Consider the following 22,978-nt stretch of genomic DNA (forward strand, 5'->3'; position numbering starts at 1 on the left):
GTTCCCCCTCGGTGATGAAGTGCCTCGTGGATGGAGATGACTCCTTCATTTCCCATGGCTGTGCCAGCCCCGGGTGCAAGGCGGCTCGGCACAGTAAATCCAGATCGTTGTGATGATAACCGAGCCTGTGGGGGCCAATTAAAATCCTCGGGAGAGGGTGAACGACTTCAACCTGGCCTGGCACAGGGGAGGGAGGGCGCTGCACCAGGGGCCTTGGGGCTGTGACAGCCCCGAACGCCGTGTACAAGGGGAATTGGCAAGGGACAGTGAGTCAGGGCCAGGGAAGGACTCGAGGTTGTGAGAAGCATTTTAAAACGAGTTGGAAAATTCGCAAGCAGCCAACAAGGTGACTGAAGCACAGGGGGGAAAGCAACCGGAGCGCTGCCGATGGACAGACACACGGCGTGCCGATGGACAGACACACGGCGGGGGTTCGGGGCAGGGATCAGTGCCCAGGATCGCTGACCGTGCCCCGGGCCTGCTGTCCCCCAGGATCAGACCCTGGTTTCCTCTGTCCCTCTGTCCCCCAGGATCAGACCCCCTGTCCCTCTGTTCTCCAGAATCAGACCCCCTGTCCGTCCCTCTGTCGCCGTGTCCCTCTGTCCCCCCGGTCCTTCTGTCCCCCTGTCCCCGTGTCCCTCTGTCCCCCCGGTCCTTCTGTCCCCCTGTCCCCGTGTCCCTCTGTCCCCCCGGTCCTTCTGTCCCCCTGTCCCCGTGTCCCTCTGTCCCCGTGTCCCTCTGTCCCCCTCTCCCCGTGTCCCTCTGTCCCCGTGTCCCTCTGTCCCCCTCTCCCCGTGTCCCTCTGTCCCCGTGTCCCTCTGTCCCCCAGGATCAGACCCCCTGTCCCCCTGTCCCCGTGTCCCTCTGTCCCCCAGGATCAGACCCCCTGTCCCCCCGTCCCTCTGTCCCCCCGTCCCCGTGTCCCTCTGTCCCCCAGGATCAGACCCTCTGTCCCCCCCGTCCCCCCGTCCCTCTGTCCCCCCGTCCCCGTGTCCCTCTGTCCCCCAGGATCAGACCCCCTGTCCCCCCGTCCCTCTGTCCCCCCGTCCCCGTGTCCCTCTGTCCCCCAGGATCAGACCCCCTGTCCCCCCGTCCCCCTGTCCCCCCGTCCCCGTGTCCCTCTGTCCCCCAGGATCAGACCCTCTGTCCCCCCGTCCCCGTGTCCCTCTGTCCCCCGGGTCCCTCTCAGGTCCCGCAGCGTGCGCGGCCCCACAGCGCCCTCGGGCGGCCGCAGAGAGCGCTGCAGCGCCGCCATCCCGCCGTGCTCCCCCCGCCCCCGGCAGCAGCGCCGGTGAAAGTACCGAGTTCTTCTCCAAAAACACAAAAAACCCCACCCGCCAGGGCTTGTGCTCGGAGCGGTATTGCCGTGTTTTATTGGCGTTCACTCGCCCGACTGCAATTAGCACCGTGATGTCGTTAAAGCGTCGCGCAGGGAGCCCACGCGTGGGTCTTGCTGCTGCGCCCTCCGCTGTCCCAGAGCCTCTGCCCCACCACGGCTCCATCCCCGCAGCGGCTGCCAGCTGCTGTTCGCCGATGGACACACTCGGATCCAAGGCCAGAGCGGGTTCACAGCTGCGGTTTAAGAGTCACTCTCAGTGGGGATCTGTGCCACGGAGACAACCCAGCAGTGGCCACAAGAGGGGACTTGGCCGGTGCTGTCGTACCTGCAAGACACATTTCAGGGAGTGTGCCACCTTTCCTGTCGAGAGCTGGGCTCTATCACGGCTGTTGCCATGGTCAGGCAGCCCAGGCCCACTGCAGGACCGGGACATGGCCAGCAAGGAATGCACCGGCCCAGGAAGAATTGGGTTTAGGTCCTGCGCTCTTCCTGCTCAGCAAGGGGAACGGAGGTGTAAAAGTATTGCTTGCCCCACTAGAAAGTCACAGGGCAGTCCTGGACAAAGGTTCCCAGACCCCAAGAGTATCCATGTCACACACAGGTCTTCTGCTCCAAGCCAGAGCAGAGATTCCCCACCCCTGTCTCATCCTTGCCAGATGCTCCAGCACTGCCCCCTTTGGTTTCCCAAACTCCTGGCTGGAAGTGGCCAAGGCAGGTGTGGTAGATAACTACAATAGGAGTTTTCCAAAAATATTCATGGTCTTTGGGGTTCCTTTTCACAAAAGTGTGACCCAGGACCACCCAGGAAACATGAACCCCCAGGTCACCCAAGACACCATTTCAGAAATCTGCAATACTTTAATCAAACCCTACTTAAGGCCACTGTTACTTTCATGATCGCACGTATTCCTCCTTCTCAAGAGCACAAATATCTTCATTAACACGCCAGGACAGGGTCAAGCTTCCCCCTCCCCGTGGTCAGGCAGTGTGACCAGAGCCACTGACAGCCTCCCGGTGCCAGCGGCCACTCCAGAGCTGATCCTGGACGGCTGAGCAGGCAGCAGGGACAACTGCCAGGAGCTGAGTGACAGCTCAGATGTACCACCCAGCTCCTGCCAAGGCTCATCTCACACAGTCCCCTACAGCCAGGAGAGACTGAGTAACAGGGCTGTGAGCTGGAATCGCTGTGGAGCACAAGGTCATGGCACAGAACTGGGGCTTTGAAAGTCGCCACTACTCTCCAACACATGCAAAAGCTGGAGCAACCCCAGGCAGGCTCCAGGTTCTGTGGGAAGAGACATCACTGAAGTGACAGCACCCAGGAATGATTTGCAGTGCAGCCCAGTGACATCAAGTGGCAATAAAACTGTGAGTGGCTCCAGGACAGCGTGTGCCCCACTTGGTGAGATGAACAGCGGCTTTTAAAAAGATCACTAAATCCCATCAGTGCTACCTACACAAACCTCATTTATTTTAAAGGCTCCCATTAAAGCGCCTTTTATCCCTAGCAATAGGCAGCTTTAAATCGCAAATAACTTCTCAGATCAGTCAGCAACAATCTTCATTCCACCGGAGAGAAGGGCCGCAGTGGCTCAGGCTGGCCCTTGGGGACAAGGGGTCTTGTGACAAGGGTGACCTGTGTGGAGGAGGTCTCTGGATGAGCAGGAATGCTGAGCAGCAGGATTATCCCGTGCTGCGCAGGGTCAACGCCGAGTTGTCCAGGGCTTCACCTTCCAGAGAGGAACTGAAGCAGGTGTCACCTGCAGGGTGGCCGTGTCCCTGTGGGCAGTGTGTCCCTTGGGAAGCCCGTCCAGGTGGGAATTGTGCCAGGGTGGGTGGCTCAGGCCTCGGCACCGTCCTGGCTCGGGGTGTCGGTGTCCTGCAGCAGCGGTGTGGTCTCGGAGGAGGACGGGGGAGCTTTGCTCTGCCTGGCCGGGGCCCCGGGGCTCTTCTCGCCGCCGCTTCTCTGCAGGGGAGGGACAGAGGTCACAGCCCGGCCACACCCCGCGGTGCCACCCTGTCCCCACCCGGGCCATGCCCACCCCCAGCCTCTTCCAAGGACCTGGTTTGGAATTTTAGACTTTCTGAGAATTCCAGACTCTCTGTGCTGACAGGCACTGACCCCCAGGCAAACACTGCATTGACCTGAGGCCGTGGAAAAGGCTCCCAAAATTGAGTGACAGCACTGGGAGTGTGGGTGTGGAGTTTGAATAGAAGTGTGTGATATCACAGGGTGGAAAACTTAAGAGTTTAAGGCTTTAGAATATAGTAATATAGATATAAAGCAAGATGGAGGATTTAGGGTGTAGGTCAGTCCTTCTTTTTCACCTTCTTCTTCATGGCTCTGGGTGAGGTTTTGTAATTGGATAGAAAAATCAGCATTGTGGGCCACGAGTGGTTGGTTATTGGGTTAAAAGTAAAAATAATTTAGGTGTCATTTCATAATTGGGCAGTTTATTCTTAAAAGGCCTTGTAGAGAAAGAGATAGGAGTTTTTTACTTTGTTAGCTTGAAATGCTGTAGAACTCAGGGCCTGTGAGACTGTAACACAGATAAGATTTAATAAACACCTGAGTCTGAACACGAAATGCCATCTTGAGCATTTAATCCTGACTCTGGCAGAAAAGAAGATAAGAAGCAACAAAGGACCCTTTCCTTAAATGGAAGATTCCTGCACCTCCTTTTTGCACCTCTTGCCCCACCAAGGTGAGGTTATTCCCATCCCTGCCCAGCAGCACCTGTGACACCACCTGAACACCCAGCCTGAGGAGCTGCGGGACAGGCAGTGAGCTGCACAGCACCCGAGATGGAAGGGACGGGGACATTCTGCTGAGGGACAGGAGGGCCTGGAGACCCCCAGGCAGCAGCTGCAGCACTCACAGGCTGCACTCATTCCTAGGATACAGGTGCAGCCTCTGGGGAAGGTGGAAGGTGGAGCCTTCTGGCAGCTCCTCCTCACCTAAACATTTACGCTTACACCTACAGAACAGGTTCACCACGCTCAGGGCTGAGCAGGAGCCAGCTGGGCCTTCCAACAGACCACGTGGGGCCTGACACTATTAATGCAAGGACCTCAGGAGGAAGCAGCAGGTGACAGGAGTGGGTCACTTCCTGCTGCTGGGGACACAGACACCACCCTGCCCCTCACCCAGAGCCTTCTGCTTGCTGGGGACGTGGATCGGGGTGTTGTGGAGGGACGGCGAGGCTTGTCTGACCCTTTGACTATTGCCCATTGCTGCTCCAGTGTGGGCACCAGCGATGCCACCGGGAGCACCTGGAGACTCTTTGGGCATTGGTGGTCAACGGGTGAAGTTTTTGGGCTTGAAGGTCTTGGAGGAATTTTCAGCCTTAATGTGTCAATGATTCTGAAAGTGTCTACAGACCTCAGGTGAGGGAATACGGTCAGGGCAAAAAGAGATGGATAATGGTCAAGGGTCACCTCCTCCAAGTTCAACAAGAGTCCACCCTAACAAGCATCCCAAGCCAGGAAGGGCAACATGGATGAACCAGGAGCTCCAAAGACAAATGCAGAAAGGAAACACATGGAAGGTGGGAGCAGGGACAGGTAACCTGGCAGGAACACAGGGAAGCTCTCCCAGCATGCAGGGATGAAGACAGGAAAGCCAAAACCCAACTGGAACTGAATCCAGCCAAGGATGCCAGAGGACAAGAAAGGCTTCTCTAAGTACCCAGGTGACAAAAGGAAGAGGGAACCACGAGGGCCTGGGGCTGAATGAGGCAGGGGACCCCAGAAACCAGGGGAAAGTCCAGAGCAGGGAAGATGCACCCTTGGTGGAAGAGGATGAGGTCAGAGAATACTTGAGGAACCCAGACATGCACAGATCCACGGACCAAGATGGGATGAGTGGGCTCATGTCACAGCAAGGCCGTTCCCTGTTGTCTTTGACCAGTCCTGGCTCAAAGACTGAAGGAAAGGAAATGTCACTCCTATCTTGAAACAGATCAGGAGGGAAAACCTCAGGAGCTACAGAGCAGTCAGTCTCCCTTCACCCTGGAGGAAGTGATGGAGCAGCTAATTCTAGGAACCACCTCCAGGCACACGAAGGACAATTAAATCATCAAGTGTAGTCACTGGGCTGCATCAAGGGGAAACTGCTTGATGATCTATGATGAAACGACTGGCTTGGTAGACCAGGGGAGAACAGTGGATATTGTCTGCCTGGACTATTTTGACACCATGAAACCTTCATAGGGAAGCTGACGGAGCAGGGGTTGGATGAGCAGGCAGTGAGGTGGACTGAAAACTGGCTCAACAGCAGGCCCAGAGAGCTGAGTTGGAGGCCAGCAACCATCAGTGTACACCAGGGGTCAATACTGGGTCCAGGCCTGTTTAATATCTTTATTAATGATCTGCAAAACCTGGGGCAGTGGCTGCTACACCAGAGGGACCCCAGCAGGCTGAGAAACGGACTGGAAGGACCCTCCTGAGGTTCACCAAGAGGATGCACAAGGTCTTTCACTCGGGGTGAACAACCCCCCACACACTAAAGGTCACCCAGCCCTGCAGCAGCCGGGCAGAAAAGGACCTGAGGGCCTTGGGGACACGGAGCTGAAGGTGAGCCAGCAGCGTGGCAGGGGAGCAAAGGCAGGCAGCTGATTCCTGGGCTGCCCTGGGAGTGTTGGCAGCAGGTCCTGGAGTGATCCCTCCCCTCTGCTCATCACTGGTGAGGCCACGCACGGAGTGCTGTGCTCAGCCCTGGGCTCCCCAGGACAAGAGAGATGGAGCCACTGGGCAGAGTCCAGCAAAGGAACCACTGAGGTGATTTTGGGACTGGACTGTCTCTTATGTGAGCAGAGGCTGAGAGAACTGGGAGCGTTCAGCCTCGAGAAGAGAAGGCTCAGGGGGATCTTACCACGGAAAACAAAGTTCTGAAGGGAGGGTGCAAGTTACAGAGCCAGACTCCTCTTGGTGGTGTCCAGGGACAGCACAAGAGCAAAGGGGCACTTTAAACACAGGGGATTCCATCTGGACACTTAAAAATACTTTTTTTTTTTTTCTTTTTCCTTTTTTTTTTTTTTTTTTCCAAAATCCTGTGAGAACTGTAAAAAACGGGACCAGGTTGCCCTGGGGGATCTCCATTCCTGAAGGCATTAAGAGACATCTGGACATGGTGCTGAGCTAGGTGACTCTGCTTGAGCAGAGGGATTGGGATAGATGACCTCCAGAGGTCCCTTCAACCTCAACGACTCAGTGATTTTGTGCTCCTGTAATACAAACCCAGATATTTTATACATCAGAAACCCCCTCCTGAAAGCCTCTCTCTCTGCTGAGGGTCCCTGCATGCAGGGGAGGGGGTGACACCCACCAGTGGACCGACCTCTGTTACCCCACAAGTCTTTTTTTTTTTACCCATTCAAAAAACTTACCTCTGGAACTCCAACACTCAGAGATGGGGGGGGGAAAAAAAAAACCAGGCAAAGAAAATATTTCCTCACACCAATCCTACTTTTCCCCCCAGTCCCTGCTGACGTTATTAGGGCTGCAGATCACACCGGGAGAAACAATAAGAGCACGTGCTTGCAACCTGGTTAAGTGCCAGCATTAAGAGATCTAAATTGCCCCAAATAAATCCAGGAGACAACACCATTCCGTCAAAGCTCTGCCAGGAGGGCACGTCTGGGAGATGTGGACAGCAAACGTTTCATTTGATCGGTTTTAAGTGAGGTTTAATCAGATCAGGAGGAGAGAAAAGCATTTTACCTTGACTGGGTACCCACCTACAGTCTGGCTTCCTGCAACACCGTCCCCTTAACCGGAGGCAGATTTTTGGCAGAGGTGGCCTGGTTTGCCTTATTACTGTCTGAGCTCTTTTTATTGCTACTCCAAAATAAAGGGCATTTCTCCTAGAAGACAATCAGTCTAGTTTATGGTGCACTCGGACAAGAATTTCACGAGGGTTCCAATTTTCGGAGGAGATCCGGGGGGGGGGGGGGAAATCACCATTTTAACTAGAATCGGGTTATAAATGAGGATTTCGAAATTTAGATTAAACTAGGTCCTATTTAAGATTTCGTTCAGTGTCAAGCCAGTTTTAAAATGGTCTGCTTTGCCTTTTGAAATTGTCACCACACTGTGGGCTTTTCAGGCCATCACAGCAACGCAACAACGCCTGGGGGGTATTTTACACCTGTACAGATGATGCTGCTTTTTTCTTTTTTTCTTTTTCTTTTTTTTTTTTTTTTTTTTTGAGGCCAACAGATGCATTTCAAACTGGCTCCACTACCAACTAGACTAAGATTTAAGAGTTTCACAGCACCTCATCTGCTCTACTGGCTTCAGAGCACACTGCTCCCTCCAGGAGCCAGAGGCACAGCAGAGGGAGGAGCTGGGTTCAGGGAGACCTTCACGCCGGCAGACACGTGAAGGTGTGGACAATGTCCCCGCTCTGTGTCCCCTCTGGCACGGCCTGTGACTTCGGGAGGCAGAACTGCGCACGGATTAAGCAATCAGGGCTAGATCAGCAACACTTCAAATCAAATGAGGAACACACCTTGGCTGCAAATCGCTGTCTTCCAGTTTACAACCTCTTATCTGCTCATTAGGTGGAGACAGTTCATGTGTTGTGGTACAGCTTTCTTAGAGATTTGTAAGGTCATGGAGGCTTTTGAATCACTTTCCAGGTAGTCAGGCACTTCCTGCCCTTGATTTTTAGTTCTAACACTTCATGACTCTTTTGGCTGAGCACAGAAATACAGCTGGCTTATGCCTGGGTTTAGGAGATTTCACAAGCAGATATTCAGTTGGCTTGAATGAGTTTAAAAATCCAGCTTTTTTTTTTTTCTTTTTCCTGACCTTTTCCAGCACGCTTGAACCTCTTTGATACGAGGAATTAAGACTTGCACGAAGGAGGGTGAGGAAATGCCAGCTCAGGGCCGCATAAGGTGTTAGAAATAGCTGCCCAGCCCTTTTATTTCAGAGCCCCTGGGGTCATGTAGCAGAGGGCAGCCTGTCTGTCTGCCAGAGCAGCCACTCATCACACGTGCTGCAGGGAGCAGCTCACCCCAGGACCACGCTGGGAGCACTGTAAGGGCTTGGTGGTGAGCTCTGGGCTCCACGCTGGGCCCCAGCATCACTCCCACCCTGCCAGGGAAGTGCGCGGAGCAACAAGGGGATTTGGGATCATGTGTTTAAGTCACTCAAGTAATTGTACACTTGATTAAAATCCAATTACGTGGTGCTCCGAGAAGCCTGGCGCTGTTCGGGGTGGGTTTGGTGTTTCAGGAAGGGCAGGAGGCAGCTGAGCAAAGGCAGCCCCTCACACAGGCTCCCCCTCAGCCTGCTCTCATCGCAAGCACTGCCTTTTATCCCCACCAGCAGCCCCTTCACCTCTGCAGCTTTAGAGCCAGCCTCAGCCACCCCTGCAGCGTGCAGGGCTAAATCAGCTTCCTTTGATACGGGGTTAGGGTGGGAAGTCAGATCTCCACTTCCAGAACTGAAGCTTGTAGAGAGCTTAGTGTGCCCAGATCACTGTGGAGCCACAGATCTCCCAAAACTGGGTGTTTTGGCTGTTTTATATTCAGTCCTGACAGCTCACCCCACAGCCCAGCTGGCAGCAGGCTTCAAAGGTAAGCCCAGGTCCAGCAAGGCTCTGAGGGTTTCACTTTCAGAGCTCTTTAGAGTAGTTTGCACAGGAATCAAGAGCGTTTCAAGGAAACACAGAACCTGTGCAGGGCTGAGAAGCAGCCACAGTGGCTGTGCCCCTTCTGCAAGAGCACAGCAACCGCATTTCACTGAACAGGCTGTGTTCAGAGAGCTCCATCCTCTGGAGAAGGCTCTGTGCTGCCTGCAAAAATGCTGGGACCCTGCAGAGATGCAGATCTGTGCAATGGCACAGACTGGGCTGAAAAACCAGGATTGTTTCTCCATTAGCTGGGTGAGCTGAGGAATACCTCCTCCTCCTCCAGGAAGCCACTTTCATCACTGCTGTGCACCAAAAAAGCCAGAAATGCTTCATGTTCTCTATTTGCAGCCCGATTTCTAGACGGCTGAGGAAGTCCTGCTGCTCTCTGCTGGCACCTGGCACCACCAGGAGATTGCTGGTGGCATCAGCCAATGTTTCCTCAGACATGTTAGATTGTCAGCCCAAACCACGTCGTCTGATTGAGCCTGATTTGACTGGCAGCACTTCCCACCAGGCACCTGCAGGTCCTTACCTGAGTCATTGCCATGAGCACAGCTGCTGAGACAATGAGGGGGACACTCAGCCCAAGGAAGACGTACTGCAGGTAGTCCAGCACCGAGGGGAGCAGCACCAGGTTGGTGTAAAACTGCTTTAGGACTGAGCCTTCGATGGATCCACTCTGCCCAAAAAAGGCAGAGTTTGTCAGTGCCCACCTCCCTCCTGCCCAGGCCTGAGACAGAGCGGCTGAATGATTCCTCTCCCACCACCTCCCAGCATAAATTAGGGGATTTATGCAAGATTCAGTCAGGTTAAAAAGCTTTCTACTAAATAGGGGGAGTCAGCTGGACGTGCACCCACAGCTGGAGGCTGCACTCCCTGGCCCACATGGGGACAGGGATGATGGCAGCCCTGTCCAGGGCCCTATTTAACCCCACATCTAGGGCAGAGCCAGAGATTTACCCAGTATAGTGCAGGGTTTGTTCAGCTCAGAGGGATTAATGGCATAGCCAAGTATTGAAAAGCCTTCTGTTGGTGCTTAATTAGTCTGGCTGGCTTAAAGCTTTGTCCAAAGTGGAGTCTCCCCAGCGCTGGGTGATGGGGAAGCAGGAGAGGCTCTGCAGAACCTCAGAGGAAGGCAGCTCACCTCTGCAAACCACAGCAGCGGCAGGACCACCGGCTTAATATCCTCTGTTTGTCTGGGGGGGAAGAAAATTGAAAAAGAAACACGTGCTTAGGTTCAGGGTTGCTCAGGTCACAATTAGCCCCATAATCCTTCCTAAGGGGACGTGTCTGACAGACTGACAGCGGCCAGGAAAGCAGCATGAGGGGGGGGCAATCCCTGCTGCTCCCACCTTGGGGCACCAGGTGCTTTCCATGCCAGAGCAGAGCTTGTGCTTCCACGGGGGCTTAACTGCCCGAGGACAGCAGTAAGTGCCATCCCAAACCTGGGCTCCAGGGAAGTGAAACTAATTTCAGAATGCTAAAGTTCCTGTTCCAGCCACCTGGATGGCACCACGGGGGCTGTCTGCAGCTGTCTGCCCCCAGCCCAAGCAGCGAGAGCACAGTCCCACCCTTGCTGGCATTTAACATCTGGCACCACAGGGACTGGTTACAGAGACCTCCTGTTTGCTTTCACAGAGCTGGGAATGTCTTTGGGACACAGGTTTCACTCTCCGCCTCACAGGCAGAGGGGGTTTTGCCTTTCCATGTTGCAGGTGACTCCTGAGAGGCAGCACAGTGTGGGTGAGCAGCTCCTGCCTCACCTGGAGGAACAGTCAGCTGTCTGCCCAGGGACAGGGACACTGCACCACCAGCTGAGCAAACAGGCAGCCACTGGGCACTGCTAAAGGATGGAACTTGTGGCCGCTGGAATGGCTGATGTTTCAGCTCCAGCCACAGGGCAACTGGTCATGGTAAAGCTGCTTCATCTTTGGGGAGAGTGAACTCTGCAACAAGCTCAGCACCAGCACAACTCCTTGCTCAGGGAAGGCAGGTGGACATTTCTAGGAGGTGACCACTTACTTTATACCAGCCACGTGCTTTATGTACAGGTTCAGCTGGAGCTTGATGGAGCAGTTCATGGGGATGCCAGTCATCTGCAGAGGAAGAGAACAACCAGATCATCAGGAACTCCCAAGTGACTTTGTGGGGACCAACAGACCCTCTCCAGCAACATTCAAAGACCATGAAAACATCACACTTCAAAGCTGGTCTTGCTGACACCCATTAAGATCTTGGTTTCTCCTGACTCTGCAGTTTTGCAGCAGCTTTTTACAAGCAGAGAATTTTTGTTGGACTGTCCCTGTTTGTAGTCAGCAGCCTGCAGCTTGATAAGAATATACTTAACTGTACTGGTATCAGTAGCTGTTTGATACTGTAATAAACTTAATTAGATTTTCATAACTGCGATAAGAAAAGCAGTCAGAGCCCAATGTCTAGATAAGACACACAGTTTACCTTACCTCAGGAGGGAAATAGGTTTTTTTTTTGCTTGAGTAAACATCGCTGAACATTTGGAAAAACTAACCACGCACACCGCGGGCTGTGGGTGGAACATCCCAACGTCCCTTTCTCCTCAGCAGCTGGGACAATGACACCTCATGACACCCCAAATTTTCCACTCTGGAGTGAGGGTGAATCAGAGAATTCACCCTCACGCTGCAGGTACGTGACACAGCAGCAGCCCCGTGCAAAAGCAGCCAGTTCCAGATTGACAGGCAGGTTGAGGGAGTGGAAGAAGCCAGCCCAAAAATGGAGCTGCCAGCTTGAGCCACAGCGTGGTCTTCAGAGTTTGCCAGCCAGTTCTCATGGCAATGCGCACTTGCAGATTTGGGGCACAGCTGGGCTGCTGCCAGATACACCTCCTGGTGTTATAGGCCTGAGTCAGTGGAAACAACTTCACTGTGCTTATCGAAACAATTATGTTTATAATTAGTCCTGCAATTCTCCAGAAGCCAGGCTAATTATTCAATTAGTTTATGGCTTTGACATTTTTATCTGCACATGCCCTGGCCAGTCTTTGCACTATGGAACCTGCTGGAGTCAGCGCCACGAGAGCAGAGCGGCGCCAGCACGCAGCCGATGGCAGGGTCCCCCCCACCCCGGGCCGGCCCCTGGGGTGAGGGGAGCACCCTGGGGGGGTCACTCACGGGGTGCACATCCAGGAAAAGCCCGTGCTGCTCCTTGCTGGGGTGCAGGCCCTCCACTGCATCCACCAGGGACGGGTCGGCGTTGTAGAAGTGAGGGTGGGAAATGAACATCGGCGCATCTGGATGAGATGAAAGACACCTTAAGCTCCTCCACACCCACCTAAGAGCTTTTTTTCTTTTTGAGGGTTTTAAGCCCTTGCAGTACTTGTTCTGAACAGGCTGTTCTATTTTCCCCTCCCAGCCAGCAATCTCCTGCCCTCCCTGCAGGTTGTTCCGTTGATCTGGGAGGGTTAAGGAGCACCCAATTTCCCCCAGCACTGTGCAGCACACAACGCGTGTAACTCCAGCTCCCAGACACGAGTCAGGACACCCAGGCTGAACTGTCACTGTAGCATGACACACAGTGTCCAAAGTGAACTGTTAATGTCGCCAAATTAAATTAAATTGGGCTGCCTCTTCCTTGCTCCCCCGGCCAGCCCAGGGGTTGTAATGCTCCCACACCGTATCCCTGGGCATTCCCACAAATGCCAGGCTCTCATGGGGCTGGCACTGAAGGAACTTTAGGCACAAGGGTTCTCCCTCTTTCCCTCCTTGCTGAGAGGCCTGTGGGAGTGCAAACAGAACCCACCAGGACTTTTCAACACCCCAGAAGACACTAGAGCTGTGTTCTTTCGGACAGCCAAGCTCGTGTTGCACCTCAAATTTAACACTGGTCCACTAGATGAGAGCCAGGGGGGAAAAAGGACTTACTGAGCCTGCAGGTGCTGACGTTCTGGATGCCAGACTGCATGCAGGGGCAGAAGCCCTGGTTGGGTGGATAGTCTGTGCCGTTGGCAAAGAGGGTTTTGGGCGCCACGAAGCGATAGGTGGGCACACCCTGGAACTTCCCAGAGCGCTCGTACACCAGTGTCATGGACCTGCAAGGGTTTCAGTGGAGAAGGAGCAGGGTTAGCCAACAGGTTTCCCAGCCCAGAAAATGGGTTCTTATCTTGGCTGGATAAGATGCAGTTGCAATGTAACTTAGACTTTGAGATCAAGATAAACCCTCAGAGCAGCGCTTTGGGGAATGAGCATTTAAACCTTTTGCTTTCCATGTTTTTAAGCACATCTAAAGGGTTTGGTCAGGACTAGTTAGGGAGAGAAACCACAGGCTTATAAGTCTGTTTGCTACATCCAGGTGAGATTTGTTTAAAGGCATGTAGTAATCCCCAGGGCTGCTCTCCAAGAGATAATACCCACTTTATGCAAGCCCTGGCTCTGAAGTGCTCCGTTACAGGGCAGGGACACTGGATAAATCCCTTTCACAGCCCAACTCCAGCAACAGGCTGCCAGGGGAGTGGAAAATTTCCCTGTGTGACACAGCAAGGTTTTGTTTTTTTTTTTTTTCCCTTTGCTACTGGAGGCTGTTGATGTTGTGCTGCAATATCGCCGGGCAGGTTTGATGCAAGTTTCCAGGACAAAAAAAAAAATTTGCTCCCTTCGCACTTGAGCGAGGCTTGCAGGGATCAGGGAATCACAGACTGTGTAAGTGGGTCACAGTGGGCTGCCAGGACAGCCTGGGCAGGCCGAGGGGATGCTCATCCCTACAGAGGCCTTCTGATGGGGGGCTCAGGGCATGTTCAGCAGTTACAAGTGTGCCTCCTGCCTCTGCTCACCTTCCAGCAAGGAGGCAGAGGTTGCTGTAGCACATCAGCAGGATCAAACCTCGGTAGCTGCCTCCCAGCATCAGGTGCACGTTGTGTGCACAGGGCACAGGAGATGGGCCCCGCCTGCCCTGCAGAAAGGCGGCTGGTGTTTGTGACTGTGCGTGAGCAGAGGCTGAGGCAGAGCTTTGGGGAGAAGACACAGCGCTGCCTGAGCAGCTGAGCCACTTCCCCACAGCTCCGTGTGGCAGGAGCCTCCTGTGCCAACAACAAACCAAGCTCTGCTTCCTCCTGTTCACTGGAAGGCCTGCTCTGTTCCAGAGGTTTCTGTAGTTTTACAGGAACAGGGATGTGTTTGAACTTTGGTTACAGGTAAACTTCCCTGTAAGCTGCTGGCTCGGGGTCATTTTGGTGTTTGCTGATGTCCCCTGCGTGGAGGAATCCCTGTGCTGGTGCCTGGCTCAGCTGTCTGTTTGTTCACTGAAGAGGTCATTGTTCTCTATTCAACAGGAGCACTTGCTTGTTTTGCAGCACTATCTACAAAGCTGGAATTACCTTCCCCCAAGCTAGGGACAGGGGGTTTGTGCCTGCTTCCTCTCCCTCCCAGCCTCAGGCCAGCTCTGTGGGGTACTTTAACCCCTGTGTGATCAGTTAAGGTCAGGCTGTCTTATAAAAGCAGAAGAGAAAAAAAGGGAAAAAAAAAAATGAAGGAGCTAGGAAATGGTGGCACGAATTTCCCCCCTGACATAATCTCTCAAAGGGTTTAGTCAGCTGAAAAAGTTCTGCAGTTACAGTTGCATTTCCCTCTGACAACCCTTACTTCTCCTTCTAACTGCCCACATCTTATCTCCAATTAGATAACCACATCTGGTTATTTTGTACTGATTAAACCGGGCAAGATGGACCTCTCCAGTGATCTGGAAGGTATTTATGGACACCCCAAGATGCTGATAATTAGACAGCGACGCTGTTTGCAAAGCTCAGATAATGCAAACCCTAACTGCAGCTGAACTTTAGCTACAGAAACAAATCCTGAGCCCTCTGCCTCACTGCACAGGGTGTCCTGCCACCTGCTGTGGCCTCTCACCTGCAGGCATCAGGGCTGTAGAACTCCAGGGAGGTCGGGGACATGAAGGGCGGCCACATCTCTCCTGCTGTCCCGTTGATCATGTTGCACTGGCTGCTCCGCCAGTAGTTCACCTGTGGGACAGGTGTAGAGAGGAGAATTCAGAAGGACGAGCTTGCTGCAGTCAGCTTGCGCCCCTGCATGGAATGCCCACCACCCCACACTGCTTCCTGAGCAGCATCAAAGATCTTCCCTGTCTTTGAGCACATTATTTTCCATCCTCCGTGATTCCATGAGCCAAACATCCACCCAATTAATGGACCTGTAATTAAGATCCACCTGCCCCCAGAAGTTGATCTCTGCATCCAGCTGAGTTTAGTTGGGAGCAGAATTCCACAGGGGAAGGGTGAAGCATCCTTTAACAAGAGTATTTAACAACTTCAACACAGGCCACAGGAGAGACTTCAGCCATCAGAGGCAACCAGCTCTGACAGCACTGCAGGGGAGGGCACTGAAACCCACGAGGAGATGAATTTAATCCTGAAAAGCCCCTTGCCACATGGCTGCCTCCTGGCAGCTTGCTACAGCAGAAGCTGCAGCACTTGAAGTCCTGTAAAAGCTTTCTTCAAACCTGACTCCCACACAAGAGCATCCAGAGCTTTCAGCTCACCCTGCTTTCAACCAGGCATTCCCCATATTCAGCGCCAGACACTCACCTTCTTCAGCCCGTTCCATGAATCCACCATGTGAACCTGGCTGATGTTCTTCATGCCTGTGTTCACTGTGAACAGCCCAGAATCGGAGTTGTTGAACTGCAGAGAGAAGGAATGGTTGGTTTAATCTGAACCGGAGTTGTCGAACTGCAGAGAGAAGGAATGGTTGGTTTAATCTGAACCGGAGTTGTCGAACTGCAGAGAGAAGGAATGGTTGGTTTAATCTGAACCGGAGTTGTCGAACTGCAGAGAGAAGGAATGGTTGGTTTAATCTGAACCGGAGTTGTCGAACTGCAGAGAGAAGGAATGGTTGGTTTAATCTGCTGCTCACAGCGAGGCTGAAACACGTTACTGACTCTGGGTGCCCCATCAGCTCTAGGGGTGCCCCACACCCCGCCAGCTTCTCAGCTTCTCCTTGGCTGACTGTCTGAGCTATCCCCAAGATCACTTTACTTACATCAATGAATAATCCAAACTTCCCCTTGAAAGGGATCAGGCCGGGAACAATCATGTTTATGGCGTTGATGAGGGGGTCTTCGTAGCCCCACATGATCTCCCCCACCGTCCTGTTCATGAATGCCTCCTGCTTCAGGAGAGTCAGGGCTGTGCTCAGCAAACTCTTCAGAAAATTGGGCAGTTTTTCCATCATCACAGCTGCTCCCTGAGAAAGAAAACAAACCCCTGGGATGAGAGCCCCATCTTTACCGAAGATGAAGCATTTTTTGGTGATAACCAAAATCCCTCTGCTGCCCCCATCTAGAGCCCCAGAGGAATCCTCTGGACAGACTGAGGTTCTTCATTTATTCCTCAGTTGGGGAAGAAAGCAGCTGAGGGCTCACAGGCTTGATTTCCCGACAGGATGCTCAGATGGGATTGCAGACTCAAGACCAGCTGCTCTGCACACTCTGGTTTTGGAACAGTAGCAGCAGAACAGAACAGTTAATACCAAAAAAGCAGAAAATTGCATTATATAAGCTTAACCACCTCATTGCTTGATCTGGCTTAAGCCCTACAAGAAAATGATTCAGTAATTCAGTGATTCAGTGCTGGATATCACCACCCTCCCCTCAAGCCCAGAAGGTGGAACCCATCCAGGCAACAAGCAACTTACCAGCATCAAAATGTTTGGCACAACAATGTACTCGTCCTCCGTGCCATTGGACAAGTGTGGCTGGAAGAAAAGGTTCCTGTACTCCAGGTAGGAAACGGTGTCATTGTCATGGAACGTGATGTTTGTTTTATTCCTGTACTCCCTGCAAAGAGATGGGAGATCATGGGAACCACCCCCAGGCAGAGCCCCTGCAGCCTATGGAGCAAGAATGGGCTGCACAGGCCTGGGCTTGCTGCTGGGGGAGAGCAAACCCCTGGGGGGGCAGTGTGGGAACAGATAGAAACCTCCCACCCCAACCAGGCTTAGGGTCTGGCAGGAGCAGAGGGCAGCCCAGGAGCCAGGCATCCCCGATAGATTGGATTCTTGCAGACACAAAGTGTTCCTTCCCAACTCACTACCCAAGAAATCCAAAACAGAACCATAAATCTTCTCTGTTGTCTCACCTAGAGCCACTGGAAGGCCCAGCCACATCAGAGAGGTGCCCAGACACGCAGAGCCACAGCAACCCACACACCAAAACAGCCTGCAGACAGGAGGGGACCAGCCAAGGTGCCACATGTTCCACCAGCCAGCCCACGCGGATTTGCTCCCAAGCTCCCCGATGGCTCCTGGGTTCAGGGCAGCCTGACCTTCCACACCTCCTGCCCCTCAGGGCTCAAATCACACCTCCTGCCCCTCAGGGCTTCAGGCCATCCACGTCCCGCTCACTGCCCAGGGCTGCCAGACTTCAGCCCACGCCACAGGGGCAGCCCCAGAGCTCTGCAGTGAGAGGTTGTCCCCAACATCACAAGCCTGTTGCTGCTCCTGGAGGAGCTGAAGCTCAGCTCTAACCAGCAAAAAACAAAGTCCTTCACTGTGGAGCCTCTGTTTTACAGCCCACATTAGGGAAGGGCACTAATCTTGCTCAGCAGGAACACAAGGACACTAATAAGCTTTGCCCCTTTGTTTATTCTTATTTACAGCGAGTGAAGCTTTTCCCCAAGCCAAGGGAGCGATGCAACGGCAACATACAGAAGGCACACGGGGGGAAACAAGGGCACACGCTGCACATACTGCAGGTTTCTCCTCACACTGCCCCAGCAGCTCTGGATTAACCTGTAATCTGCCCACATGAGCTTGCTTAGGCTGCTGATTCAACCTCGCCACATTACTGGAGGCACTAAGAGATTGAAGATCACTCCTTATCCCCATAAGCTTACATGCTCGACTTAGCATCCATCACTGCTTCCTCTTCCAGGTGCTGAGGAACACCTGGGCTTCAGCCACCCTCCTCAGCCATGGCTAAGAGCCCCAGCCCTGCTGAGTGTGGCTCTGACCCACTGTCAGTGCTCTAGTTCCATGACCAGAGCACTCATGTCAGTGTCACATCCCGGGTCTCGCATTAGATAAGGACTCAGGCTGACCCATGAAGTCTGACACTGAGGCAGTTCCAGCTCAAGAGCTGGGCTCTTAAATGCACAAAAGATAAAAGAAGAGCACTCTGAAGACGGGGTCACCCACCACCACCCCTCACACCCGTGTTTGGACCGTACCAGCCCAGCTCCTGCCTGCCCAAAAGGCAGAAAAAGACTGAGCTCCACAACTCCAACCTCCCTGTCTCAGTGGCCAGAGGTCCTACGTGTGTCTTTAGCAAGATCAGAGCACAATTTGGGTCACTGTAACACCCAGTGCCCCTGGGCTCTCCCCAGGCCTGCTGATGCCACGTCCTGCTGCCAGAGGAGCCAGGAGCAGCCTGGCAGGCAGCACGGGGGCCAGGCTGGACCACAAGGGGAACCTGACCTGTACACGTAGGGTCCACGCTGGCCCAGCACCGGCTTCGCTCCCTGCAGGATCTCCTTGGGGTTCAGCACCTCGAAGAAATGCACTGACAGGTAGAAAGGAACAGGGATGTCTTTCCACATCTGGAAGGAGATGCTGCTGGGGTTGATCCTGACATTCTGTAAGGAGAACAAACAAATAAATAAGTAAATAAGGGGGCACAATGTTTTGGGCTCTTTGGTTTCCGATGAACACGTCCACCCTCAGCTCAATGAAGGTGGCAGCTACAACAGAAGCTCTCCAGAGGATCCAGGTGTGTCTGGCAGACTGAAACCCAGCCAGATCTACAGGGAGAACTCCTGTGTGTGCAGAAGCATCAGGTTTATGCCACAGGATAGATAATGCTGGTTTATTCATTCAGGCTTAGCTCTTCTAGTCCTGCCCAGAGGGTTTCTGAGTGTTTTGACGTGCTGGAGACTTGGCTCTGAATTATTCACCGCTCTGTTTTACTAGTCTGGCAGAAACAACCCTGCCTCAAAGGCCTCTGCTCATGGGTTTGACAGCTCCACACAGCTAAAAGCAAGCGAGGAGAAGTGGCACAGCTATCCTCACAACTGGATTCCCAAAAAGAAAAGGGAGAACTAGGATGGCAAGCCTGCTGTGTCCCCACAGCCCAGCACAGGACACCTCTGCCTCCTCTGAGCTGCCAACCTGCATTGACTCAGCTGATCATGAGGCAGGTCAAAGGCAAGGCACAATCGTTGCCATATCACTGTCCTGGGAAATGCCTGCAGGAGCTCAAAGACAGCGTGAGCCCTCCTCAGCTCAGGGCCTGGCACAGGGGCACATCTGCCTCCACTCCCTCCCTGCCCCCGGGGCACTGCAGGAGGGGAAAGAGCTTGTTCCTTCTTGAGCATTTACTTTGGGTGTGTTCCACCAGAATAATTTCTTCGGCAAGTACAAATCCCTGTCCCTGCTGAGGTGATGCAGGCAGCTTATGGAAGTGGGGTTGATCCACCAGCAGGAGGAGAGACGTGGCTTTATGCTGGAGCAGCTCCTGCTCTGGGGCAGCTCCGTCTCACTGGGCACTTATTTGCTGACACAGGGAAGGTGAGGTGCCAGAGGTTTGCCCACAACACCTCATCTTTCTTGAGGCATTTCAGGCCCCTGCAAGCCCCTCATCCAAGCCCTACCCCCTGGGAAGGCATCTCCACAACTCTGTGCAACCCATCCAACCTGGCAAACCCTTCCCACCACCACTTCCATGCCCACATGCTGCTCTAATTTTGCCAGCCTCAAGGATTTCATGCCAAAGAAGGGGTAGTAGGACAAACATTTATTTAGTCTGCTTTACAACCCTAACTCCCAAGTGTCAAACTGATTGACCAAGAACAGCTAGTTTCTTTTAACTGCTTGTTCTGTCTTGCACTCCCCTTGACCACTTGTTGCACACGCATTTATTTTTATAATAAGTACCCAGTCAGATGGAGCTACATCCCAGCTCCCTGCTGCCTTTCCCAGCTCAAGGCACCCCACAGGTGCTGCTCAGATCCCCTAAAACGGGGTTGCCTTAAAATTTAACCTACTTTTAGGTCAAAACAAACACGGTCATACGGCTGAAATAAAAATAGAGCGTTAGTCGACTAGACGGGTTGCAAAGGGTCATGGAGATGTTTGACCCCTCCTGACCAGGCTGATCTTTGTTCCCGAGGAACTGGTTACTCCAGATGGGGCCAGAAGAGCAGTAGCTCCACCGCAGCATCCAAATCCTGCCTCTCCAGGAGGGAGGCACCCCGCTCAGGAAAACTGAGAGCTGAGGTTTCCCCTGCAGACCGGGAGGAGCAGTTGAGCCGGGTGCCAGCCAGACCTCACCCTCCACGTCCTCTCAGCACCCTCCTCCTCCCCCTGCTCCATCAGCAAGGAAAGGAGGGCTCCTGCCACCCAGGGCAGCATCAGAGCCCCCAGGTGGAGCAGCCACGGGTGGCAGAGGGCTGAGCTGATGCAGCCTCACTGTGCGCAAGCTCGTACCGCAGGCAGCAAGGTCTGTGGCATTCCAGAAAAGCAATATCCCCAGGTTCTGCAGGGCCAGCCCCCCTGTGCAGACAGGGCAGGAGACAGGCTCCAAGCTCCCTGCTTCCCACATCTTTCCCTGCAGATTTCACCCAAAGATATCCTTGAAACAGCCACCCCTCTGTAACTGAGTGCTTCTCCACCAGGATACACCATCCTGACAGGGCTCGGGGAGCCAGGATGGGCAAAGCAGCCTTTACCAGCCCCTCTCACCCACACTACTCTGAGGAGCAACCCAGGAATTTCAGCAGGGGTCTTGTCTGAATGTTTGTCTTCACCCACCATCACTCAGTTATTCAGCTTAACATGAAATGGAAAAAATATAAGTTCAAGGCAATTTTGCATCATGTTGAAGATGTGGAGACCAAGGGCCTGAGGTGAAGGGAGGAGAAACAAGGGTTGATCTTTTCCTCATCTTCTGCTCTCATTGCAAATTACCAGGACTTAGCTAATTAGGTTGAAAGAATCAGGATTGGCTAAAAAGAGGGCAGAAAGGGGTTTTTTGCACAAAAAAACGTCATTTCTGTTCCGTAGGGGCCGTTCAGCCTTTTATTTGCAGGTCCCAGTTCCTGATGCCCTGAAACTGAACAAAGATTTTGTGCTGTTTAATCTACAGGACTGTCTGGCTCTGCCCAGCCAGCAGCACTTCCAAGGGGTATGTTTAAGTAGGTCATTTTCGGCAGAGACTTTGCGCCACACTCACTGCCAGCCATTGGCTCTGGGGTGTTTGTTCACCTCTTTCATCAGAAGCAAATTTTCAGGGGCTGACCTGGGTAGGTGGAGGCTTGGAGAAAGGCCAAGGCAGGGAGCACATCTGCCCTGGACAGGGACACAGAGGTTTGGCTAAATGTGGGGATGAGTTCTACACTACAGCAGGGTAACTGGTGTCCCAGGAGCAGGGACAGGAGCGCTGGTTCCTAAAACTGTGCAGCAGCTACTGAACAGACCAACAGCTCCATTCGCAGCCCCACATTTTGGGGACAAACCCTCCTCAGCCTCACGACCTCTCCTGTGGATAAAACAGGTCTTGAGAGAAGCAACTCTTCAGGCTTTCAGTCTAGGAGAGAGGATAACTTGGAGGCTGCTCCTGCACATCATCCTGTCTCCAGCTGGGAAAGCATCTCACCGGAGCACGTGTGAGCCCGGCAGTCTGCTCATCTATTTACGAAAAGAATAACTGGTGCTGCAGGTACAGGCAGGAGGGAAGGGAGGGTGCTTAGGGTGATGCTCTGCCAAGCGCGGCATCCCCAGCCAACTGCAGTGATGCAAAGAGCCCTCGTTAACCAGCGGTGCCCAGTTAACCTGCTCACTCCGGGCAAATTTGCTGCCACCAAGGGCGGAACACCCCGAGCCCGCATCTGCCCAGAGTGAGAAGAGCCTGAGGCTGCTCGGAGCTGCAGCGGCGACACTGCCACCACCACCACCTCCAGCGCTCGGCTCCCGGGACCGCGCAAGGCAAAACACGCACCGGCTCCAGCCCCCGACTCCGCACCGAGCCCCGCACCGCACATGGGCTGCACCGAGCACTGCATCCCGCACCGCAGACGGGCTGCGCCGAGCCCCGCATCCCGCACCGAGCCGGGCATTCCGCACCGCAGACGGGCTGCACCGAGCCCCGCATCCCGCACCGCACACGGGCTGCACCGAGCCCCACATCCCGCACCGAGCCGGGCATTCCGCACCGCACACGGGCTGCACCGAGCCGGGCATTCCGCACCGCACACGGGCTGCACCGAGCCGGGCATCCCGCACCGCACACGGGCTGCACCGAGCCCCGCATCCCCGCACCGCCTGCATCACGTCCCGCTCCGCACCGCCACCGGCCCCGCATCCCCGCACCGAGCCCCGCACCACACACGGGCTGCACCGACCGCACATCCCGCACCGAGCCCCCGCCGCGCCGCCCGCGCACGCCGCTGACCTTGATGACCTGCTGCCGGACGATGACGGGCCCCAGCAGCAGCAGGCAGCCCCCCAGGAGCGCGCAGGCCACCCCGGCCAGCCCCAGCCCCACGGACAGCCTGCGGCGGGCCACGGCCATGGCGGGGCGGAGCCGAACCGCGAGCGAACCGGCACCGGGAGCGGGTCCCGGCTCCGCGGCCGCTTTATGGCCCCGCGGCCCGGCCCGGCCCGGCCCGGCCGGAGGGGCGGGGCCTCGCGGGGCGGGGCGGGGCTTGATGCGGAAGGCCACGCCCCTGATCACGCCCTCCCGCGACGGGAAAGGGAAGCGGAGCGCGGCGGCCGTGTGAACGCGTGTGCGCGGGCGGAAAAACGGGCAAATTGGGGAAATACAGAGAGAAAGGCCCTATGTAAATAGATGAACTATCGCTCAGTCAGGCGGTTTGTAGAATAGAATGGGTTTGCGTTGGAGGGCACCTTAAAGATCATCTCGTTCCGCCCCCTTTCCATAGGCAGGGAAACCTTCCACTCTCCCGGGTTGCTCCAATCCCCAATGTCCAACCTGGCCTTGGACACTTCGAAAGATTC

The 22,978-nt window shown here is 54.3% G+C and overlaps 1 protein-coding gene across 3 annotated transcripts; it reads right to left on the reverse strand.

The window, feature by feature from the left end:
* Positions 1-1,344: 1,344 nt before the first annotated feature.
* On the reverse strand, positions 1,345-22,632 carry SCARB1 (scavenger receptor class B member 1). 3 transcript variants are annotated; one of them, XM_066199625.1, is made up of 12 exons: positions 22,413-22,629; positions 18,443-18,600; positions 16,664-16,805; positions 16,010-16,213; positions 15,556-15,651; positions 14,861-14,973; positions 12,881-13,047; positions 12,131-12,249; positions 11,004-11,077; positions 10,126-10,177; positions 9,514-9,660; positions 1,345-3,305 (listed from the first exon to the last, which is right to left on the reverse strand). In XM_066199625.1, exons 1-12 carry the CDS (start codon positions 22,530-22,532, stop codon positions 3,180-3,182), a joined length of 1,518 nt encoding a protein of 505 aa, XP_066055722.1. In that variant the 5' UTR covers positions 22,533-22,629; the 3' UTR covers positions 1,345-3,179. The 3 variants fall into 3 exon arrangements, with proteins under 3 accessions (XP_066055722.1, XP_066055724.1, XP_066055723.1); XM_066199627.1 differs by lacking the exon at positions 1,345-3,305 and adding an exon at positions 4,863-6,564 and having other exon boundaries at positions 22,413-22,631; XM_066199626.1 differs by lacking the exon at positions 1,345-3,305 and adding an exon at positions 6,474-7,203 and having other exon boundaries at positions 22,413-22,632.
* Between the last annotated feature and the right edge of the window lie 346 nt (positions 22,633-22,978).

This window comes from Chamaea fasciata, unplaced genomic scaffold (genome assembly GCF_029207755.1).
Source record: "Chamaea fasciata isolate MVZ Bird 193981 ecotype frontalis unplaced genomic scaffold, bChaFas1.0.hap1 SCAF_18, whole genome shotgun sequence".
NCBI lineage: Eukaryota > Metazoa > Chordata > Aves > Passeriformes > Sylviidae > Chamaea > Chamaea fasciata.